This window comes from Neolamprologus brichardi, chromosome 8 (genome assembly GCF_056152115.1).
Source record: "Neolamprologus brichardi isolate AB-2024 chromosome 8, ASM5615211v1, whole genome shotgun sequence".
Taxonomy (NCBI): Eukaryota; Metazoa; Chordata; class Actinopteri; order Cichliformes; family Cichlidae; genus Neolamprologus; species Neolamprologus brichardi.
In genome coordinates, this window is record NC_142111.1 from 5143323 (window position 1) to 5167504 (window position 24182).

At 37.9% G+C, this 24182-nt stretch overlaps 1 protein-coding gene across 2 annotated transcripts in view; it reads left to right on the forward strand.

Moving 5' to 3' along the window:
- slc39a11 (solute carrier family 39, member 11) overlaps positions 1-21972 on the forward strand; it is a 179344-nt gene extending 157372 nt beyond the window's left edge. For both annotated transcript variants that reach the window (XM_087845068.1, XM_087845069.1), the window contains exons 7-10: positions 18951-19020; positions 20956-21054; positions 21138-21296; positions 21403-21972. In XM_087845068.1, the coding sequence (XP_087701194.1) occupies positions 18951-19020; positions 20956-21054; positions 21138-21296; positions 21403-21481 (407 nt within the window). In that variant the 3' untranslated portion in view covers positions 21482-21972. The remainder of the gene's footprint in view (positions 1-18950; positions 19021-20955; positions 21055-21137; positions 21297-21402) is intronic.
- Positions 21973-24182: the final 2210 nt, after the last annotated feature.

Genomic DNA, 24182 nt, shown 5'->3' on the forward strand with positions numbered 1-24182 from the left:
GTAAATGTTTCTAGAATGTCTCCGGTAATTACTTTGAAGTGTCTTGTTCTCAAATTTGCTTTATGGTTTTGTGTTCATGCATAACAGAAAGATGTTGTGTTCCCTCTTTAGTATAGGGATTTGTGTTGGTGTGTGTGTGACTGTAACCTCGTAAGTGGTAGCATTGTGACAGTGCATTTCAGTTCACGTAACGGAGTAACATGACAGTAGTATAGGGAGTAGTGTAATGAAATATTTTCACCAGTGGGCAATTAAGTAACAAACTACATTACTTGTTACAAAAGCTAGAATAATGTGCAGTACACTGATGTATTCGTTTTTGTATTTTTTTTTTCTTTTTTGTAACGACCTCAGCATCGATTGTTAGGAACCGTGCTAAATATTTAAAGTTTACACTTTACATTAGATCAAGAAGAAGAAATCGCTAGTCCACGTCCACTGAGCCAACAATTCGTATTAACAGACATGATTTAACAGTCCACTCTCGTGTTGCACTCTGAACATGTGTAAGTAAACTTAGGAAGAGGCACCCGGTCCATTTGTGTCAATATAACACTTATTCATTTATCTATTTGCATCTAAACTGAATAATAAACAGTTTGTGTAGGATGTACTGCTGTACAATTTATTGGCCCCTTTGTTGTTATATTAACTTACCCAAAAAACTAAAATGTCAATGAATGAAAAGGAAAGAAAATCATGGCTCTTGTGATTGATAATATCACTTCAATACATTTGTGTTGTTACTCTTGCTCGTATTGATACATTACTGTCACTGCCTAAGAATTGATTAATGTGTTCACTGGCAAAACACTTAATTGTGTTTGTCCTAAAGGTGGAATTACTGTTCCCCCCCTTCCAGCTCTTTGTATTGAAGTAGAGACCATTGTTTGCGAGGTAGCAGAAGAAACTCCACAGACATAAGAAGATGAAGTGAATGCGCTACTCAGCAGCCTCGTCAGACCAAACTCAGGGTTGTCTGTTTGTGGTGTGAACTGTGCATCAATACAAATAAAAAATAACAATAGTTCATACATCATACACTCATTTAAACAACAACCATATGATGATCAATATAAAGTGAGCATGTCTGTCTGTGTCAGAGAGCAGGAGAGTCGTTTAGGGATGCCAGCAAGCTGTAAATGTTAGTCGTATAGTCGCTCTGAATTTACAATTCACCCACCTGCTGCTGAGCTCCACAGAATACCAACAATGTAGCTTTTTTCAAAGCTCATTATACACAAAAGCCTGTTTCCCAGCTCAGGCTGTTTTGTAGTGCGGAACGCTCACTGAATGTACATATTGATTTTCTTTCTCGCTTCAAATAAGTTGTTGGAATATTAATGACAAAAATAAATAAATCAGTCAAATAGACAGGTTTGCTCTGGAAGAGACCTCGCACTATTAAACACTACTCAGAGGTCAACGAGTCACAGTTTTGTCAAGTCCAATAAGCTAATTAAGTTAATAACCTGTCAGTCATACATCAGAGAGAAACGGCAGCCACTATGTAAAAACCTAAGTCAAGATAAGGTTCATACATAAAAAGAAAAGAATGGTAAAGTAATTAACAGCAGGGTCGGTAACTGAATTAACTGCTGTTAGTTTATAATCTGCTTATGAATTTTGTGTCGTTACATGCTCACAGGGACTAATTCTTTCCTCTCGTTAGAGGGAAAACTGTGACCGGTGTGGACCTTCAAAGTCCCCAGTTAATTTTAAATTGGCAGCATAAATAATCTTAACTCCCAGCACTCATTCCCTTTTGTTTTTCTCATAAAAGCAGAGGCTTTATTATTTTAATTGACTTGTGACATTGCTGAAGAGGAATGTGAGGTGCTCGCGGGGTACAATGAAATGCCAGTAATCGTAGCACTTTTTAAGCTTCCAGAGCTGAACTATTTTGCCGCACACTGAACTCAAAACGCAAAAACTAAATACAAAAAGAATTACAGCTTGTAAAACAAAAAAGCTCATGCTCGTGTTTAGACTCTTCATTTCAAATTAGCTTACGCAACTGTGATTTTTATTTACACTACCGGTCCCTGAAAAAAGCCTTTTTGTATAATTCTGATTTTTTTTTTTTTTTTTTGTTGAGGGGGAGCAGTTTGGGGGAACAACTTGAATTGCAATAAATAACTGGAAAAATTGGGGCATTTTAACATTTTGACCGGTAGTGTAAATCTCCAATTGTATTTCACATGTTTATATTTCAGTATAAGTTTGTCTGTTTTAAAGCAAAAAAAAAGAAAAAGGAAAAAATCATTAGAGAAAACATTTTTTTCTTATTTTGTGATTGTCATAGCTTGAGAGATCCAGTTGCTGGTTAGTAATGCTAACACTACTCTACCACTAATATTAAATTTCAGAAAGACCTTTATCCACATAGATTGAAATAGTAATGTGTATCCCCCGTGGGCAGTGTGTAGGGACGGTACCTTGCTCAGGGCTACCTTAGCCGTTCAGTGGATTCAAACCCCTGACCTTCCAATCATGGGGCCACCACTCTACCTACGGAGCTATCCCTGCCCTTTATTTTTTTTTTTCATTTTTAAATAATGTATCTCTCTCAATATACGTATAGATGGTCATGTGGCATGCGCCACAGATTTCAGGTTTACTGCTTCTTCGGGAGTTGACAATATAGAGGCAAATGTTAGATTAGGTTCTTCTTTCAAACTACAGGGTGGGCCATTTATATGGATACACCGTAATAAAATGGGAATGGTTGGTGATATTAAAGTCCTGTTTGTGGCACATTAGTATATGTGAGGGGACGAACTCCTCAAGATGGGTGGGGACCATGGTGGCCATTTAGAAGTCGGCCATCTTGGATACAACTTTTGTTTTTTCAATAGGAAGAGGGCCATGTGACACATCAAACTTATTGGTAATGTCACAAGAAAAACAATGGTGTGCTTGGTTTCAACGTAACTTTATTCTTTCATGTGTTATTTACTAGTTTCTCTTTGTTCACTGCCATTGACATGTCGAAGAGGTTAACATGTGAGGAGCGGATCGAAATTGTGTTGATATCTGGTGAACGCAGTAACCGGGTCATTGCAGCAGATTTCAATGCAAGACACTCTACGAGACCACCCATCTCCCATGCTACAGTTAGCAAACTGCTTGCTAAGTTTTGTGAAACTGGTTCAGTGTTGGATTTGCCAAAATGTGGACGCAAGAAAACTGTCACTAATGAAGAAACATCAGTGGCTGTCCTAGCTTCATTCCCTCTTTATGCACTGAAGCTGGCACGTTCCCTGAGTTTTTCCAGCAAGATGGTGCACCACCATATTATGGGTGCCAGGTCCATATTATGGGTGCATTCCTAGATGAACAGTTTCCGGGAAAGTGGATTGGTCGTCGTGGGCCAGTTGAATGGCCCCCAAGGTCTCCCGATCTGACCCCCTTAGACTTTTATCTTTGGGGTCATCTGAAGGCAATTGTCTATGGTGTGAAGATACGAGATGTACAGCACCTGAAACTACAGATACTGGATGCCTGTGCTGGCATTTCTCCTGCGGTGTTGCTATCAGTGTGTGAAGAGTGGGAGAAGAGGGTTGCATTGACAATCCAACACAATGGGCAGCACATTGAACACATTTTATAAGTGGTCAGAAACTTGTAAATAACTCATGAAAGAATAAAGTTACGTTGAAACCAAGCACACCATTGTTTTTCTTGTGACATTACCAATAAGTTTGATGTGTCACATGGCCCTCTTCCTATTGAAAAAACAAAAGTTGTATCCAAGATGGCCGACTTCTAAATGGTCACCATGGTCACCACCCATCTTGAGGAGTTTGCCCCCTCACATATACTAATGTGCCACAAACAGGACTTTAATATCACCAACCATTCCCATTTTATTACGGTGTATCCATATAAATGGCCCACCCCATACTTTCCAAATATAACATTTAAAATTATAATTATAACGGCAGTACAAAGTACAAAAACAGTTTCCATGTTTGCTGATATTGGTTGAGACATCATAGCAAATAAACTCACTAAGTAGGCTACCATAATTGCAACTTTCTGAATGTATGAGACACAAAAAAGAGCATGTGAGGAATATGCGAGTTGATTTTACTTTCTAACTTGTTGAGTGAGTATCTCCATGTTATCTATAAGTAATGCAGACACATGAAAAATTGACTTTAGCGGTTTTACTATTATGTATTAAACTGCTGTCAGATTGCTGCTTCATTTTTAAAGTGATACAATATTAATTGTTTAGCGAACAGACATGAATTTGAACATTAGAACATTTGCAGTCTGAAAGTGTATTTGAGAAAAACTCAGATCGGTTTAGATATTTGTCAGTGGTTTCGTGTCTTGAATGAGCGCTTATTTCTTTTAAATGTAAGGCAGAAATAGTAAATCAAATAATGTATATTCTCTCTGTTATCTATATTTAAAGTGAAAGTAAAAATGCACTGAGAGTCAATCAATGCTACAAGGAATCATACAGCAGAGCTGACAGGTTTATTAAAAATACATTTCTTTCAAGCATGAATCATCGCAGTTAAAACATTAATGTCTTGGAAGTCCTCAACAGAATTATAAATAAACTATAATTCAAAAGTCCATGCATATTTGCCCTTTGATGAGATATCCACTCTAACTATTAAATGTTAAAATTGCTCACCTTGGATTTGAAAGGATTTGAAAATGAGAGTTTTATATAAAAACACAGCAGAAATTCTCTAATAATGTTACTTCACCTCTTTACTGCGGTTATAACAGCCTGTTACCAAAGGTCTCAGGTGACTTCCTCCTTGTGCTCGTCCTGTGTTTGAGAGTTCTTATATATGAAAATGTGGAAACATAGAATAGAATTGTGAGCTGAACGCTGAGATGTGGGCAAGTAATGATTTGCTCAAATTAAAGTGTGTAATTAATAAGAATGAGTTCACTTGCTTGAATGATTTTCTACTTCAGGCTTGATTGATTTCTATTTGTCTATTTGTAACAATGTCACCAATTGAACTCTGTGTGAAATGATTGTTTCTTAAATGGTTCATAAGACACAAAATTAGGAACCAGTGTGCTGTGGAGTATTTACTGCACTGGAAAGATTATGTGACGGCCCACAAGAAGGTTGCTGGTTTGAGTCCAGCCATAGATACAAACACTTTGTTACAACAAAGAAGCCAAAAGTATCTTTTTTTTATTAATAACATCAAAGAAAAAGCACATAAAACTAGCAATATGTACTTTGCTCCTTTTAAGATTTTTTTATTATTATATTTTTAAAATAAACTAGCAGTGTTTATCCTGTTTAAAAGGCCCACTGGTGTTATGGGTAATTTTGCACTCCTAAATTGCAACAAGAGGGACCTGTTTGCTTCTTTGAAGTGCTTCTTCACCAACTAATCATGCAATTTAACATAGACTACAAACACTGAAGGCTTTGCGCTATAATGACCTCATCATTTGATTCAGACTGATGAAAGAAAACTATTTTACATAAAACTCTAATACTGAGCAGTAATTTGTCACATTTTATGTGGAAAAAAATCTGCTTTTCACTGAGTGCCTTTATCAAGGGTGCAAAAAGTGTACTTATTTGTCCATGTTGATGCCCGTCTTTACCTGTAGAAAGGGAGGCTATCAGTATGCGGCGTGAACTTTTCCTTGAACAACACAAACAGCAGCTGCAAAATAGAGTGTACTGATCTTCAAAGAGGCTCTGAAGACACAGCAGAGGCTGAGTCGAAGACGTATGGCCACCTTTTCGTGCCACCATTAGCGTTCCTCCCTATTAGTGTGATGGATGGAGCTCACTGATTGCTAGTACTAGCAGCTGGGTTAGGAAAAAAGTCAACCAGGAAAAAAAAATTGGATTAAGTGCTAACGGTGGTTAGCACTGTTGCATCACAGGAAGAAGGTCCTGAGTTCAATTCCACCACCTTGCCGGGGTCTTTCTGTGTGGAGTTTGCATGTTCTCACTGTGTTTGTGTGGGTTCTCTGGCTACTCCAGCCTCCTCCCACAGTCCAGTGACATGCAGTTAGTGGGGATACGTTAAATGGAAACTCTAAACTGCACATAGGTGTGAGTGTGAGTGGTTGTCTATGTCTTTGCCCTGCGACAGACTGGCGACCTGTCCAGGGTGTACCCTGCCTCTCGCCCTATACTGCGGGAGAAGTGGAAGAGAATGGATGGATGATTACATTCCTTATAAGGTTAACTCTTATGTTGCTTTTAGTACATTTTTACTAATGGAGATAAAGAGCCTCAACAGCCATAAGTTGTCCCTGTAATCAGTAATAATCACAACATGCAAATTTCCAAAATTAAAAAAATATATATATCAAAACATAGGTCTGGAATTTTCTCTGTCTGCCCAGTAATTATCCATTAACCACCCATAATTACAGTAAATATCTCTGTGAAGGTTCTCAGTCATCCAGGTCATCGTAGTCAAAGGAGCTTGCAAAGAAAAGCGTCTGGACTTCTTTAAGTTACTTGAAGATGTTTCACCTCTCATCCGAGAAGCTTCTTCAGTTCTAAGGTAAAATGGTGGAGAGTCCCAGATATAAACCTAGTGGGAGTATCCCCCCCCACAGAGGGACTAAAGGACCCTCCTTTTGTCCCCAAAAGGACAGACGCAACAACATTGTCATCCCCTATGTAGCCGGTGTATCAGAGAAACTCAGGAGGGTTCACATTTTGGACAGAGAGGACAGATGGTTTGAAAGAGGAGTGAAAGAAGCCATCTATGTCCATTGTGAGCGACCATCTTTGAACAGAGGCGGTGGTTTACGACACCAACTGTCTGCCATCTATAATCCAGTTTTGAGATCTCTTCCCAGACGCCTTAACGCCCACTCACATCCTGGGCCATCTGACCTCAGGAATTCGTATGATAAGGTGGGGCCAGGTTTCACAATGAGCTCACCCGAAACCCTGGCTGATTGGGATCCACACCCAGTTTCACACCTTGGCTCAGGCGATTAGAGGATCATCAGGGGGTCCTTTTGTCCCTCTGTGGTGGGGATACTCCCACTAGGTTTATATCTGGGACTCCCCACCATTTGACCTTAGAACTGAAGAAGCTTCTCGGATGAGAGGTGAAACATCTTCAAGTAACTTAAAGAAGTCCAGACGCTTTTCTTTGCAAGCTCCTTTGACTACAGTAAATATCCAGTATTTATCCAGGATTTGTTGGCATTCTTCTAAAGACATAAATTATGGATGTATGTACATTGTATTACTTTTTTCTCTATAATCTAGATCAAGACTAACTGATTGGCTAACATAAAATCGGTTCAAAAAGTTTTGAATGATTCATTTATCATTTAAAAAAGAAATAAAGAATAAAACAAGCCAGTTTTAAGCATCTCTTGGTATAGTAAGCTTCTGTGGCATAAGGATTTGCTGCTTGTGTGCATCATGGGTAACTGTAAACAGATTAGTTGTTGATTATGGATGCTGATCAGATAAGATGCTTTGTTGGCCTGTACTGTAATTTCTCACATGATAGATTCAGTATTTCCATCAGCACAGCAGTCATTTCACACATAAATGGGCTGCTATGTTTTTCCAGTCACTTCCACATTTTGTTAAGTTTGAGTGACACTTGATATTAAAAGAACAGCCAAGCAAAAGGAAATTAAAGAAAGGTTACTGAGAGCTCTCATGTTAGACTGATTCAATGAGTGCTATGTTAATGTGCATGGTCCCTAAATTAGCAAAGCAACAGTTGAGGCAGTTTTGAGTTTATATGCTGATTCAGTGAAAAACAAAAAGAGGCTAATCAGAAGAGAGTAGCTGATGACGAATGTTTGTTCAAACATAGTCTTTCTAAACCTGTTTGAGGTAAATAAAGACCCTCAGGAACTATGTGAGAATTTGTTATGCACAATCGTTTAGGGTTCAGTGCATTTTACAACAGAACATTCATCAAGGCCGCTGTTTGTCTAGTTTCTTCCAGGCCTTTGGAGTCACTTTAAATACAAAAGTTGCCACCAATTGTGTGTCTTTTGATGCTAAGTATTACAAGGTATTAAATTATGGTTTTCATCAAGCAGTTTGCATTTTGTGATGCAGCAGGATATAGCAAATTTGAAATGTCACTTTGTTGTTCGTGTAAAGGTGAGGATTGAAAGAAAAAAAAAAAAGACGCAGCTTGACTTTAATGTTTTTGGAATAAACTTCTCACCGGGAAATAATATTTTAAAAAAAATAGCACAGTGGGAAAAGTAGTGTGTCCGTGGGTGAGGAGTGGAGATTAAATGAAGGTGCAATGAAAGGAAGCGGCTGCTGTGACAATGGCCTGTCAGCAGCAGTATTGTCACAGTCGCTTAAAAGAGCATAAAAGATAAGGCAGGAATTGGATAGAGCTGGTTGCTGAGCCAATGCAGACACACACAAACATACACAATTGCATGCAGAAACAGATTCACAAGAAGTTGCAGACAATTCACCTAGATCTAGCTGACTCTTAGAAGAGAAAAGACACAAAATAAAACCCTATAGCTCAGAACTGAAGAAGCTTCTCGGATGAGAGGTGAAGTCCAGACGCTTTTCTTTGCAAGCTCCTTTGACTACGATGACCTGGATGACTGAGAACCTTCACAGACACTATAGCTCACCCCACCCCCGGTCCCCAACCCCTGGGCCACGGACCGGTCCGTGAGTCGTTTGGTACTGGGCTGTGATAGTTGGGACTTGGGTGTAAAATTTATGGTTTTCAGGGGTTTTTTTATTATATATTTTCATGTACTTTATATTTGTTTTTTTGTGTCTTATTTTGAAAGAAATATTTACACGTTACCATAGTGACCAGAGAGCATTAAGGGGCAGAGAGGAGGATGTTACTCTCAATGTTGTTGGCGCATTTCAGGAGGACGCTGCTAATAAAGTTACACAATTACACAGTGAATTTGGGTTTATTATTATATTTACAAAATACCACAGTTTTTGTCTTGGTCCTTCGTTTTATTTTGTTGTATTTATTTCCGGTCTGTGAAAATATTGTCTGACATTAAACCGGTCCGTGGCTCGAAAAAGGTTGGGGACCGCTGCTCTAGCTACCCTAGCTACATTAACAATCTCGTCCAGTTTTTAAAGTTCTCTACTGAAATTTGTTCAAGCTGTTAAAGTTTTTCATATCACCTTATTTTATGTATAATATGTCTTATGTATACAATACTACAATGTTTTAAATAGTTTAGCATATGAACGATTAGCCCCCATAAGCTAAAATCTAAGGCTTCAGATCACTTTCTCACAGTAAACATGAGGTGTCCAACCAGCTTGGTCTTAAAACCTTCTGTTTAGAAAGGACAGCCAATCAGGTTTAACCTCCTAAGACCCTGTTTCATGGCATGCATTTTAAATTTCTCTTTGCAATTTGTGCTGACTGGGACCTGATGAATGTAAAAACAAAGAATTATCTTTTTATCTGATTTTGCTCTACAGGAGCCTGATATCCACATATGAAGACATTCGTTTTAAATTTCAATAAAACAGTGGCAGTATAATGTCCCCGTAAGTGGGATATCTGGTCCTTGTAGAGCAAAATTTAGCATTGTGGTCTAGGCAACCCAAAATGTGATGTCCATATATGTGGACACGGGGTCCTAGGAGGTTAAAGTCACTAATTCTAGCTATCAGATGACACAAATAAGTGATCCTAAAGTATAACCCCATGTCCAAAACATCTATTTAATCAATTTCTTGAATTAAAAGTGAATAATTAAACTGCACTTTGTATTAAAAAATGGGTAGCAAGTCACTGTAGTCAGGTCTACCATGAGATCAACAGGAAAGGGAAAAGAATAAGCAGTAGAGAAGCAGATGTGGGTAAGACTGTTCCAGTGAACCGGACCGCACACAATGACTAAATCACCTAGAAAATGATCTTTAGAGCCATTAGAACCAAATATAGGAGCCACATTTGACATTTTTAAAGAAAGGAACAAAATGAGTCAACATTGGACTCGTACCTATCTGTCCATTCACTAAGAAGCTAACTGTGTGGCACAAATGTATCATAGCTGCACATAATGGCTTTCCACACACATCTGTGTAAATGCAGTGGGTGAGCGGGAATGAGACTCTGGGGTGTTTATTTCCAACTTCCAGCATGAAGAGAAAGGATATATCAGCAGAGAGCCAAGAAACCAAGAGATTTAAGGTCAGCGTAATGATTTATTGGTCAGTATTTAACAAAAAGCCTTAGAAATGATCATGCTTGAATGTGGTGAGTACTTTCGACATATAGAAAACACATAAAAATGTAAAATATCATGTTACGTTTGACCTCTGACCTCTCCTTAGAGGTCCATAGATTGATCTGAAGGTCAACCTGATAATGCTACACAAAGCAATTTGACGCTATTTTTCTTACTGCCATTGTTTGTATTGACAACATTGAGGCATTTAGGAAATGATATATGAGGATTCTAAACATCACATTACTTTTGACCTCTGACCTCTTCTTCAAAGTCAAATAAGGTCAAACTTTCATTAAAAAAAGTCTTATCTTTAAAGCCATGTTTAAAACTCTTCTGCCTTTGTATTGGCAATAAATAGCATTTTACATTTGACCCAGTTTTTACATTTCACGTCCACCTTTCTTTAAAGTTAAACCCAGAATGTGTCTCTAAAGGAAGTGCTGTCATGAGAAAGAGAATGAGCTGCCTACATAGTGAGAAATATACTGTAGTATAATGTTATGTAATAAGCTCAAGTTATACATATCCAGTTATTTAATACCCCCATTATTCATTAGCTACTCCTACATAGTGTTTGTGCAATCATAGTAAACATATGTAAGCATACCCTTATCTAAATTTCACTGCACTAGAAAACCTCTTCAATTATATTCTAAAAGAACAAAGCAAAAAACAAAAATAATATATTTGAAATATAATATTATTTCTTGAAAATGTAAATACATTTTAATTTTTTTTCTATTCTTTTTTTAAATGTAATTCGTTTTTTCTGTCACTTCAAAAAATGATTGAAGTAAAGCAGACACATTGGGGTTTTTAAAGTGAGAGTTGGCATCTTTAAAGGAAGGAGGCAGGAAACCGAAAGGCTGAACCAAGGGCCAGTAAGAGATAAATAGGAGTCATATTAAACTGTGGATCACTCAAAGCCACTCTAACAGAGTCCAGTGATTAAAATTATGGAGGTGGAAACGAGCATAATGGTTTGGTTTTTAACAAAAGCTCTGTGGCACAGTAAGAACATATTGTTTGTTTGTTTGTTTGTTTATGTTTATTGATTGATTAGCATTCAAATATCTCAGTGAAGACAGAACAAAGATTTACCACAATGCAAGAAAGCATGAGACAAGGCTAATCAAAAGGTATTGGCTGAAGCATTTGCTTATTACGCCAACCCTTTTAACAAAAGATCTTTTAGCATGCAGCTCCTGTACACAGGGCTCGAAGCAAATAATAAAATTCAATTCAATTCAATTTCATTTATATAGCGCCAAATCACAACAAATGTCGCCTCAAGGCGCTTCATAGATACAGAGAGAAAAGCCCAACAATCATATGACCCCCTATGAGCAAGCACTTTGGCGACAGTGGGAAGGAAAAACTCCCTTTTAACAGGAAGAAACCTCCGGCAGAACCCGGCTCAGGGAGGGGCGGCCATCTGCTGCGACCGGTTGGGGTGAGAGAAGGCAAACAAAGCAAAAACAAAACAAACAAACAAACAAACAAGAAAAAACACCACCACCTTAGTAAGTAACTACATCAAAGCAAAAGAATCAAGAGGTTTTCTGTTTTTTGTTTTTGTTTTTTTTTTTTTGCTCTTTTCATTCTTGATATATATATTTTTCTAATACTCTATTTTTAAACATATTGTTAAACAAGGAAAATGAACTACACCTTTTTAAATCACTGTCATAACTATTCCACAGATTAACTCCTCTAACAGAAACACATCTCTGCTTTATATTTGTCCTTATCTTGTTTTTTTTTTAAAGAAATCTGTTCCCCTTAAGTCATATTGACTCTCTCTGACTTTGAACAGCTTCTGAGTACTGGGGCAAAGCAAGTTATTTTGTGCTTTATACATTATCTGTGCCATTTTATATTCAACTAAATCATAAAATTTCAGGGTATTCAGATTAATAAACAAAATGTTAGTTGGTTCTATATAGTTTGATTGGTTTATAATTCTTATAGCTCTTTTTTGCAACTTGAAAATAGGAAGAGTGTTCGTTTTATATGCATTACCCCATATCTCCAGACAGTAAGTCATATATGGAAGCAACAGAGTACAATAGAGTGTGTATAATGATTTTTTGTTCAGGACATGCTTTGTTTTATAGAGAATAGCAATGGTTTTTGACATTTTTGTTTTCACATGGTTTATATGAGACTTCCAACTCAGCTTATCATCAATTATCACTCCAAGAAATTTATTTTCGTACACTCTTTCAATTTCAATTCCATTAACCCTGATTTTAGATACATTTTTCATTTGTCTAGTGCCAAAAATAATCAATTTTGTTTTCTTTATATTTAATGATAACTTATTTACATCAAACCAGTTTTTTAATATATTTAACTCCTTTTCCGCTGTAGTCAGAAGCTGTTCTAGGTTTTTACCTGAGCAATACAGAGTGGTATCATCAGCAAACAATACACATTTTAACAGTTTGGAAATGCTACATATGTCATTTATGTATAATATAAATAATTTAGGGCCCAGCACAGAGCCCTGAGGAACACCACAAGTTACCTTCAACTGCTTAGATTTTACATTATTGAATTCGACATATTGATATCTGTCATCCAGGTAACTTTTCATCCACTTGTATGCTAACCCTCTTATGCCATATCTCTCTAGTTTATTCATTAATATAGAATGATCAGTCGTATCAAACGCCTTTTTTAAGTCTATAAAAACACCAACAGTATATTCCTTATTATCTATAGCATTAGATATCCCTTCTACAAGTTCCATCACTGCCATCGAAGTGGACCTTTTCACTCTAAAGCCATATTGGTTATCACTTAGGAGATTATGCTTCTCAATATATTTATCAAGTCTATTAACAAATAACTTTTCTAAAATTTTTGAGAACTGTGGGAGCAGTGATATTGGCCTATAATTGGTAAACTGACTTCTCTCTCCGTTTTTATGGATTGGAATAACTTTTACTATTTTCATTTGTGAGGGAAATACACCAGTTTGAAAGGACAGATTACAAATGTATGCGAAAGGTTGCACTATATATTCTATAATACTTTTAACTAATATCATGTCAATACCAAAACAGTCAGTGGACTTTTTATTTTTAAATGTCTTCACAATGTTAATTATTTCTCTATGAGTTACAGCACCAATAAACATGGAGGACACATTCTGAGTAATATGTTTATTTAGGTCGTTATTATTTCTTGACTCTGGAATTTCTTTTGCTAAATTAAAGCCAACATTTACAAAGAAATCATTAAATTCATTTGCAATGTCTTTAGTTTTATCAAGCACAATATCTTTATCTTTTTTAAAATAATCTGGATAATTCTTATTTTTTGAGCCCTTTTTGATTATACTATTTAATATCCTCCATGTTTCTTGTGTGTTACTTCTACTTTGCTCCAATAATTTGTGGTAATATTCTTTCTTACTTGTTCTTATAATATTTACTAATCTATTTTTATATAACTTGTACTTTATTTCAGCATCTTTTGTCCTCTGTTTTATGAATCTCTTATATAGATTATTTTTCTTTTTACATGCATCTTCTATCCCCTTTGTGATCCATGGCTTATTTGATCTGTGATGCTTTCTAGTGATTTTCATTAAAGGACAATGTTTTTCATATAGTGAAATTACAGTTGATAAGAATGCATCATATGCACTATTTGAATCTTCATTTGCAAAAACCTCATTCCAATTGTGTTCCTTTAAGTCCACCTGGAGGGCAGCAATGGCTCTTGTTGTTCTAAGTCGTATCATATCAAATATTTGATTCTTTTGTTTAGTTTTAATCCCAAAATAATTTTGAAAAATTGCAAAAACAGGAAGATGATCGCTTATATCAGTTATAAGAAGTCCACCTACTATTTCATGGTCAATTTTATTTGTGAATATATTATCTATCAATGTAGCTGTATCAATTGTTATTCTACTTGGTTTTATAATTACAGGGAAAAGGGAGTTACTATACATTGTATTTATGAAATCTGTTGTTTTCTGATGTCCATTTGGGTTTAGCAAATCTATATTAAAATCACCACAAATTATTTGCACTTTTTTTATCATTTAGGTTGCTAAACATAGCAGCAAGTTTTTCATTGAATGTCTCAAGGCATGAACCTGGTATAAACCTATTGTGACTTTATACCATGACCTTTGTCCAGGTTCCTTGTTTAACTGTGTTTTTCAGCAGTATGATTGTAACACCACAGAGTGAGAAATTGTCTGTATGAACAGTTTGACTGCTCCTTCTCATAGTTTCTCTATTTAAAACTCTGTTCTCTGATTTTAAACTGAGGGGAGGAACGCCGTGTTTCCAGAAAATATTTCCTCCTTTAGTGTTCGACGGCAGTGGTGGAGAGTGTGAGCTGACACAGAATGGTGACTGTAAAGGCCATAGCATATGATTCACAATTTCCATGGTGATCGAGGTTGGTGACCTATTGTTTTCTGCGCACGGCAAAAGATTTCAATGAAGAATAAATAAAAAAACAGTGCAGTTTATTCCTACTCAGCCTTTCTTCTAAGACTTGATTTGTGGAGGACGTCAGGAAGGTACAAGAATTTTTTTTTCCTCCACAGTATTTTAACAATCCACAAGGTATGCATTTAAATGCCACGAGATGCAAGCAAAGACAGTAAAACGTAGGGCTCAGGGATAAAACCTGACAGGTGTGTGAGTGTTTACCGCTCCCCTGCTATCTCTGGACTGTTCTTTGGAAGAAAAGCTTCCAGCCCAGTGGACTCTTCAGCTGTGAAGCAGGATGAGAGGTCAGCAGCTGTTGTCAGAAAACTAATTCTTCATTCAAAAGAGCAGACAAAAGTCTGGCAAATAATCAGTGTCAATGCTGAAACTCATCCTAATTATTTAGGTGTTATCCAAGTAGCTGATGTAATTTCCTTAGCATTTAAAGCAGCTGATTTTGAAAACTTCTAGTGTGCCTCAAGCAGCTCCAAACAGTGAAACTCTCACAGCTTATGTTTTATTCAAACACAGTTGAAGGTTTTTCAGTGCCAGATTTTTTACTGGCCCTTCGGCATTTCAGACTGTTTCTGAGGATTAAGATGGATAGTAAAGCAGACCCACAGCGTACCCAAAGGGTGGGTTTTTCCACACAATGCCACTACATTGTGTCTGCCTGTAATGAGCCAGCGGGAGGTTGATAAGAACTAGTATGTGTCGTTATGAGAGGTAATAACAGGTGTTAGATTGTGATGAAGTGGTACCTCAGCTGGAGAAGTCTGTTTTGCAGGGACATCTGGTTCCTAGAAAAGCCTCTGTGTCAGCTTTCCACTCTTTATTTTATCTTCTTGTTGCTTCATTTATCTCTCTTATTCCCATTCTACTTGTTTTTGTATACAAGAGGTGAAATGCTTTTAGAAGAAAAAGTGTTTTAAACCCTTTGAAATTACCAAGAGAAGATCAGAAAACTTTGTTCTTTCAAGATTGTTTCTACAACAGGACAAATTACTAGAAGTACCCTGTGTTGTGTCTTGAGCACCAGTTCTCCAGGCTTTTGAGAGTTTTTCTCGCTCATTTTCAGTCCTGGTTTTTAAGCCACTTAACACTGACCTATGAATCAAGTTACCTAAGTCGAATGACAGACAACTCGCAAACACAGTCTGACAAACATCAAACAGTATTTTGGCAGGAAAGAGGTGATCCCCAAAGAGCTGAAAATGTTTCATGTTTCATGGTATGCAATGTGTCCTTAAAAAAGCTTTAACAACTTGACAAATAGAGAACATAATAAAATGTGGCTGAGTTGATGATTATCGGTAGAACAGTATGTGACGTCAGAGGAAATCAATTCAGCTGACAGGACCTGAGTGATACACCTGGCTCTTCAGTTGATCACCATCACTTACTATCATCATCAGAAATGGTCTCGATGACTGAGCGTGTGTCGTCTTTAAGACGCACTTAAAGAATTTAAATCGGGTTGAATCTGGGGTTTGACAGATGACACGAGAACTGGAGTGAAAATCAGCGGCAACAGGTTTTATGGAGTCAAATGTCAATTCTTGGTGTAAATGGTGGTCAATATTTAAGGAGGACGTCAAGAGAGACACGCAGTGAGTGCCTACAGTTGTCTGTAAAACGGAGCGGAGGCTCGGTCAGGATTTCTGGCTTTTAGCCAGGGGGTGGTGATTAGGTTAAAATTGAAGGAAATATTTTTATCAACCATGCAATACTAGCTGGAAAGCATCTGACGGCTTCATTTTTCAGCATGATGATGATGATGTCAAAAACACTGCCAGTGCTGTAAAAGCATACGAGAAATGACATAATGGAACACGATCAGTCTGGATTGGCCTCCCCTAGGGCTGTTCAATATAACGATATATATCGGATGACGATATAAAAACATCTATTGTTTCATTTGACGCTATCGTTTGTTTCGTGGTGTTGCAAAATAAACTGTTTATGGCAATATTTTTTTGATGGTCACTGTAGTGGCTATATTAATTTCTTAAAGATCTCTCCTTCTTTAAAGTTCTCTTTATATTTAATATAACCACACTACAAACAGAGAAGCGCTTGTTTTTATGCGTTATGGTTAGCAACAACGACGGTAATAGCATCACGTGTCCGCTTGTTTATTTTCCACGGAAAACTTTCACAATAAAGCTCAAGTTCCTGTTGAGACTTTTCAAAATAAACTGAATCACGTGAAAGATGCAGCGTATTTACGGATGAGAAGCAAAAAAGAGCCGCCAGGTGCTAAAAAGTAAACCTTAGACTCAAACGTTAGAACAGGCTTTTCCCCGCAGCACGCCGTGTAATAAATACAAAGAAAACGGCGGCCTTTACAACTTATGTCTAAAAATGTGTCGTTTCAATTAAAACACTCGACTCCAGGTACGCGACGCGCAGCTGGAAACACTTCACGCAAGTCGAGCTGCCCGAGATTCACAGAATTTACAGAAAATGTAAAGTTTTTGTGATTTAGGACGATAGATGTCTTAATATCGGGATATGAGATTTTGGTCATATCGCACAGCCCTAGCCACCCCTGAACATTTTTAAGCAGTGTGGGATCATCCTGAAAGCGAACAGAACAACAGGCAGCCAACATCCAAAGAAGAGATTTAATGTCCCTAACAAGCTGAGCATACCAAATATTGACTTTCACCTCCTAAATATTGTACAAATTCTGGCTTATATTCTGTATTTCCATGTGTTTGTTTCAGTACATCGCTGCACGCGCTTCCCATTTTCCTAACAAAATATACAGAAATGAGAAGTGGCTCAAGAGTTCTGCACACAAAAAAAATTAAATATAAATGTTACCGTGGACTGTAAAAGAAAAGCTTATTTATTAGAACATGAGGTAATTTAGGCCTGCTGGAGCTCAGTCATACTTCAATTCAATTCAGTTTTATTTATACAGCACCAAATCACAACAACAGTCACCTCAAGGTGCTTTATATTGTAAAGTAGACCCTTCAATAACACATACAGAGAAAAACCCAACAATTATATGATCCCCTATGAGCAAGCACTTTGGCGACAGTGAGAAGGAAAAACTCCCTTTTAACAGGAAGAAACCTCCGGCAAAACCAGGCTCAGGGAGGGGCTCGAAATTAATATATAAAATGTAAAGAAATGAATAGAAGCTGGCAAAAGAGCAGAAACCATGTTGTTATCTTTTATTTTAGTCACACCCTCTGTGACCCTCTCAAAGTACAATTTAGGCTGAACTCTGTTAAAAAGCATTAATTTGGTTACTAACAAGCCAGTATTAAGCTAGCGTTGTGTCTGTAGATAAAAGGTTGGATTAACAAACACAGCAAAAATTAGTAAAGAAAAACATTTGTTAATGGTGCTTTAAATGTTTCTGTAATTTAATCAGTGTGTCACACGTGATTCTAAGTGCTGTGCAAACCTCTCCAGGCAGTTTTACCCTTGATTCTTGTTCCTGCCTTGTTTCTTTAAATCCTCGCTGTGCATAAAGAAAATAAATAAATAAAGAGACTATGAATCAGCAGGTTGTAGCTTTGTAACAACATAGCTGTTAATGGCATGACAGGATGTGTTTGCTTGTCAGTGTTTGAAGCAGGCCACACACACACACAAACACTCATTATAGATACCCTGTGACCTTTTCACTTTCAGTTTGAATAGTGTGTACTTTAAATATATGTGGCAGGCATGACAAATGAGACAAATGGGACATCAGAGGAGAGGGCTGCTGCTCAGAGTGTGCAGAGAGGCAGACAGACTGGCTCTACACACTGGTCCCAACTTTAAAGAAGCCCTCACGGCACAGATAAAGCAGCTTTCCCCTTCTACAGCCTCACTGTCTGTAGCATCTAAAGCAGACAATTCCCAGCACCTTATAGGGAAAACAAAAACAAAAAAACACAAGACCTAATTTCTTATATTTACACTCAGTCATAGATCAGCAATCATATTTCAATCTACAGTCTCCATCCCACAAGGGCTGCATATCCACGTATAGCAGGTTTCATAATAGAAATCTGTTTGTAAACAGCAAGGCCATCCTTCAGACTGGGAACCTCCACAGGCGTTTTGCTGTTAATAGATCGGTTTCCTGTTTGAAAAGACAGCACCTAGTATTTTTCTTTCACAGTACACAGACTTTCTGTCCATGCTGATTTTCTTCACGTATTTTGTTATCATCTACAGTTTGCCAAGATGTTCTTCTTTCATCCATCCTCTTAAACTTTTCTTATTCCTGTGTAACAGAGAAGCCCAAGGACATAGACTAACAAAGATCAACTGTTTGTGTCTCTGCAGAGGGCTTGGCAGTAGGTGTTGGTTTTGGAGCTGTAGGAAAGACAACATCTGCTACCTTTGAGAGTGCCAGGTAAGACTGATGTAAAACCCGAGAAACAAATACAACAGTAGTTGAGGTTATCTGTTCACAAGCTCTCTGACTGGTTATTATTACTACATTAAAAACTTCAGATAGTTGAGTTTAATACTGAAGCTGATGGTTGGCTTTTCTTATGCTCATTTTTTGCTCCATATTGTTTTTATGAGCTTTGGAATATTCACAATTCAAAAGAAGGGAGGAGAAACCCATAGTCTGTAATTTGTTCTCAGTTATAGGTCATTTCCCTTTACAACGAGCTGTCTTTTGATTGGCCGCTCCTCGTAAACTCAAGATTTTAACAGCAAGCGAGGGGACTTCAGTGCTGTGTGTCTGAAATAATCACAATCAGGGTATCCTCTCATCTTGATATCACACAAAGCTGAGATGAGCGTTTAAAGAACTAACATTAGTATTTGAAATGTTGGCTATGGCTAATGTGAGTATCCAACAATGTAATAGTATATAAATGATTGGAAATAAGTTCCCCTTTGAAGATGGGTTTGATTACTTTAGTGTGTTTCCATGCGATCCCATAACTGTTCTCTGTTGTGTGCTGCTGACACCTAGTGGTTATATTCCGGTACTGGCGATACAGTTGGAGATCCCAGCAAACCTTTTCTAAGCCACCAGCCTCGTCTCTTGAAGCAGCTGCATGTTTATCTGTGGATCTGAAAAGGCATTAAGATTGAAAACAATCAGGTCTTTAACAAATAGAAACAAGCTAACACTTTGATCTGCTAACAGTGTGAGTTTAGGTTACACACACTACCAAAAGCAGTTATAAACCAGAGTTAAACTACACTTGTAGATACTGATTAAACACAGGCGGCAGCACTTATTAAAAAATATTGTTAAACCCAGGACGCACTGCACCAGTGTAGGGTCTGACAATGAGTCCAAGGATTTCATCCCAATACGTAATAGCAGTCAGGGTGGCTTTGCCTAACCTGTGGACTTCTGGGTCCCGCTCCATGGACGTGCCTCTCCACACCATCTCTGACCCATGGCAAACAAACCAAACTGGTCCCCGCTGCTTATCCAGACCATTTCTGAAGCTTGGGAGCAAGCTCAGGGTGAACCTCCTCTGATCTGTGCGGTTGACCTTCCAGTTCTGGTATTCAGTGGCAAATGCCAATCGGGCTACGTGGCACTGGGCATTAAGCACAGGGCCCAGTAGAGGACGCTGGGCCCTCAGCCCACCTTCATGAAGTCTTTTTCTGATTTTTTTTTTGGTCAGAGAGATTGACACCAGTGTCCTGTTGGAGCTTTGGCAGAGCTCATCATTTTCCTCCTTGCCAAAGGAGTAGATACCAGTCCTGTTTATTGAGTTGAGGACCTGCGGCCCTATCCAGCTCTCCTGGAGTAACAGCCCATCTCCTCCTTGGCACTGTGCTGGGAGACACATCAAAACTAGCCAAATGAACAGTTTACTCTGGTTTGGCTTCAATGTCTGACGACTGATTATTACAAAAGTTTCAAATTTGGGAAATCTGTGTGATAAATTACACAGTATCTGGAAACTCCTTTTATCCCTACACCGAAACCTTCCTCGCCATCCAAGTTGTTATCGTGTGCATCCACTCTACATGTAGTTACATTTCTTGGGAGGTGTACGTCAAGTTATGTAGAAGGTTGCGGTGTAGGGTTAAAATGGGGTTCCAGTTATGGCGCAAGTTACAACGTAGATCTGATGCAGATGTAAGCATAAAGGTTGCACACAAATTATCCACAAAATTCCTAAGATTTACAAATATAAAAAAGGTTTCATGCAATACCAATGAGTTTACACTCAATGTTGTCCTTTCAGCCTGAAGACTTTCACTCTTGTCTTCCCACTTCATCATGGCACCATTGGTGGTCAGCTTAATATTTCATAATATTTCTTGTAAAGAAAAGTTGGGTGACTGATTGTTTGTGCTCCATCAGAAATTTGGCCATTGGTATCGGAATCCAGAATTTCCCTGAAGGGCTGGCAGTGAGCCTGCCCCTCCGCGGGTCAGGGGTCTCAACATGGACAGCCTTCTGGTAGGGGAAACACAGGTTTCTACTCACTGTGTCAATCTTCGAACAATGTGCAGCCGCCTTCATCGTTGGTGTTCTTCCTTCAGGTATGGTCAGCTTAGCGGTATGGTGGAGCCTATTGCCGGGCTGCTCGGCGCCGTAGCTGTTGTTCTGGCAGAACCTCTATTGCCGTACGCGTTGGCATTTGCTGCCGGGGCGATGGTCTATGTGGTGGTGGATGACATCATACCTGAGGCGCAAGTCAGGTAAGAGTGCAAAGGAGGAGTTATTTTGGGGGTGGGGGGGTCAAAGCTAGATTACTTGTGCAAGAAGTCTAATCTATTATCCTTTGCTTCAACTTGGCATCACCAGTGGAAACGGAAAGCTGGCATCCTGGACCTCCATCCTGGGCTTTGTAGTGATGATGTCACTAGATGTGGGTCTAGGCTGAGATCACCATGAGGACCGGCGATCCCTCACAGGACATGATGTCGTCATCATGATGCAACTTGTATTTTAAGTAAAAGGGTGACCAAAATTAGTGTTTGATTCTCAAACACTGTTTATGCATTTATTTTTAATTGTTGATCATAAAATTGATCAGGTTTGGAAGGATGATCATACTTGAACTTTTAACTTTTGTCATTCACATTTTAACAGTGATTTCCTGAGAGCAGCTGACATGTTTTTCATGTCTGATATTTTATTAAGGAATTAATTTCTGAATATTTAAATGAATATTCATATTCCAGGGCTGGAGAATGTTTTGTTGGGACTGGGATTGTACCTTTTAAGTTTAGAAACAATATTATAAGTACAGATAATTTCTGTTCTGTTAAGTTAAAATGAATGTGTTGGGTTTTGTTTCGTCCATTTCCCTAATGATCACGATACTTGAACTCTGGTGTTTGGCTTGCTGTTGTATGGGAGTGAAAATAAATAATTACAACATTTCTACATCAGTCGTCTTGTCATCATTAAGAAACCAGACAGTATGATTATGGTGTGTTGAATTATGGCATTTCAAATATGACACTTTGCAGCTACATGCTCTTTAATGGAACATGTTCAACCTAAATATTTCAAACACGCAATCTAATGTCCCGGGATTATGATGCTTTTATTTTGAGATGTGGTGTTGTCGGCATTGATTTGATTTGAACAGTAGTCTATTTTCAGACCTTTTGATTTTACCGTATCATAAGATCTTGTATTTGTTCATCGACTAACCTTTTGTAATCTATGAAAGTACCTCTCACAATAGTGTACAGTGTAACCCATATACAGTGGTGTGAAAAGTGTTTGTCCTCCTCCTCTTGTTTCATCTGAACCACATTAGAGAAAGATAAACAAATAATGCAGTTTCTAAATTATAGTGTTTATTATTAGGGAAAGGGTAAAAATCCAAACCTGCTCGGCCCTGTGTGAAAAAGTGATTACCCACTTAACCTAATAACTGGTTGGCCCACTCTTAGCAGCAACAACTGCAATCAAGCATTTGTGTTAACTGGCAATGAGGCTTTTACAGTATTTTGTACAGAATTTTGGCCGACTCATCTTTGCAGAATTGTTTTATTTCAGCCTCATTGGATGGGTTTCAAGCATAAACCAGCTTTTTAAGGTAATGCCACAGCATCTGAATCAGAGTGAGGTCAGGACTAAGCCAATCCAAAGTCTTTATTTTGTTTTTCTTAAGCCATTCAGAGATGGACTTGCTGGTGTGTTTTGGATCATTGTCCTGCTCCAGAACCCAAGTGTGCTTCAGTTTGAGGTCACAAACAGAAGGTCGAACATTCTCCTTCAGGATGTTTTGGTAGACGACAGGATTCCATTTACCACAAAGTCTATCACACTACCACCACCATATTTTACTGTTGGTATGCTGTATAATGGGACACACACCTTCCAGAAACTTCAGCTTTTGTCTTGTCAGTCCACAGAGTGTTTTCTCAAATATTTTTTCCCTTTAATAATAAACACCTTCATTTAGAAACTGCATGTTGTGCTTACGTGTGTTTTCTTAGTCTGCTATTTAAATCTGTTTGATGATCTGAAACATTTAAGTATGACAAAAATACCAAAATAATAGGAAATCAGGCCATACTTCCTGGCCATCCAGTGTGGATGTTAGTGAAACTGTTGGGAAGACAACGTTGGAGAGACGTGAACATTTTACTTGTCTTGTATAATCTGCAGATTCTGACAGAAATCTGCAACTATCCTTTGAAGCACCGCTCCTCCCTTAAACAGCAATAAGGATAATACTGAGAGACAGAACAGGTGCTGTCAGCCTGCAGCAAACTTGAGCAGTCTTTCAAATTTAAAGATTGGACTAAACAAGCAGTTCTTCTGCATACAGACTGGTCTCACTGGGAGTTTTTTGTTCAGTTGCTCTGTTGCTGGGGTGATGGGTAGAAGCAGGGTAGATGGTTTGAAAATAAAAGACTTTTATACTTTTACATTTTTTTTTAATTAAAGAATTTTGTTGTAATTTAATGTGAAAATATTGGCTGGCTCTTACAAACAGAAAACTCAAACAGCAGATGGGTGTTGCTCCTGCGCACACAGTCAGCGCTGGGTGTCTGAGACGACCAGGTCAAGAGAAAAAAGACACGTATGAAGCTGAGCGAACGTCTTTATGTGAAATAGTTCAAATAGTTCAGGATCTGTTAATTATGAGAGCAAATTTGGATTTAGTTTTGATCATTGTCTTTTGACTAAAACTTCATTCAGTTTTAGCCACGATTTAGGAAAAAAATTTACTTGACTAAATGCTACTTAGATTATTGAAGACTAAATCTGAATTTGATTTGAGTAAAATATAAAGTGTAAAAGTCTGTCGTGTTTTTACGGTGAAAGTTGGTCCACATGGTTTACAAAGTGTCTTATTTTCCTTGAAATAAAATATGAAATGTGTCCATCTGTTTGCTCTTGTCTTCCTCCCAAGTGTTGATATTTTGCAACAGGAAGTGTGGGAGCATCTCTTCCTTCCAACGTGTTTGTCATGGGCAGATCAAATTGTCCAAACTCGTCTCGCCTTTCTAGGAAAATTAATTCATTCTGGTTGAAGCTTGTCTCTCCTTTTTCATTCATTCATTTTTATTTGTCAAAGAAAGTGCCGAGACATTCATTATACTTTTTTTTACATTCGT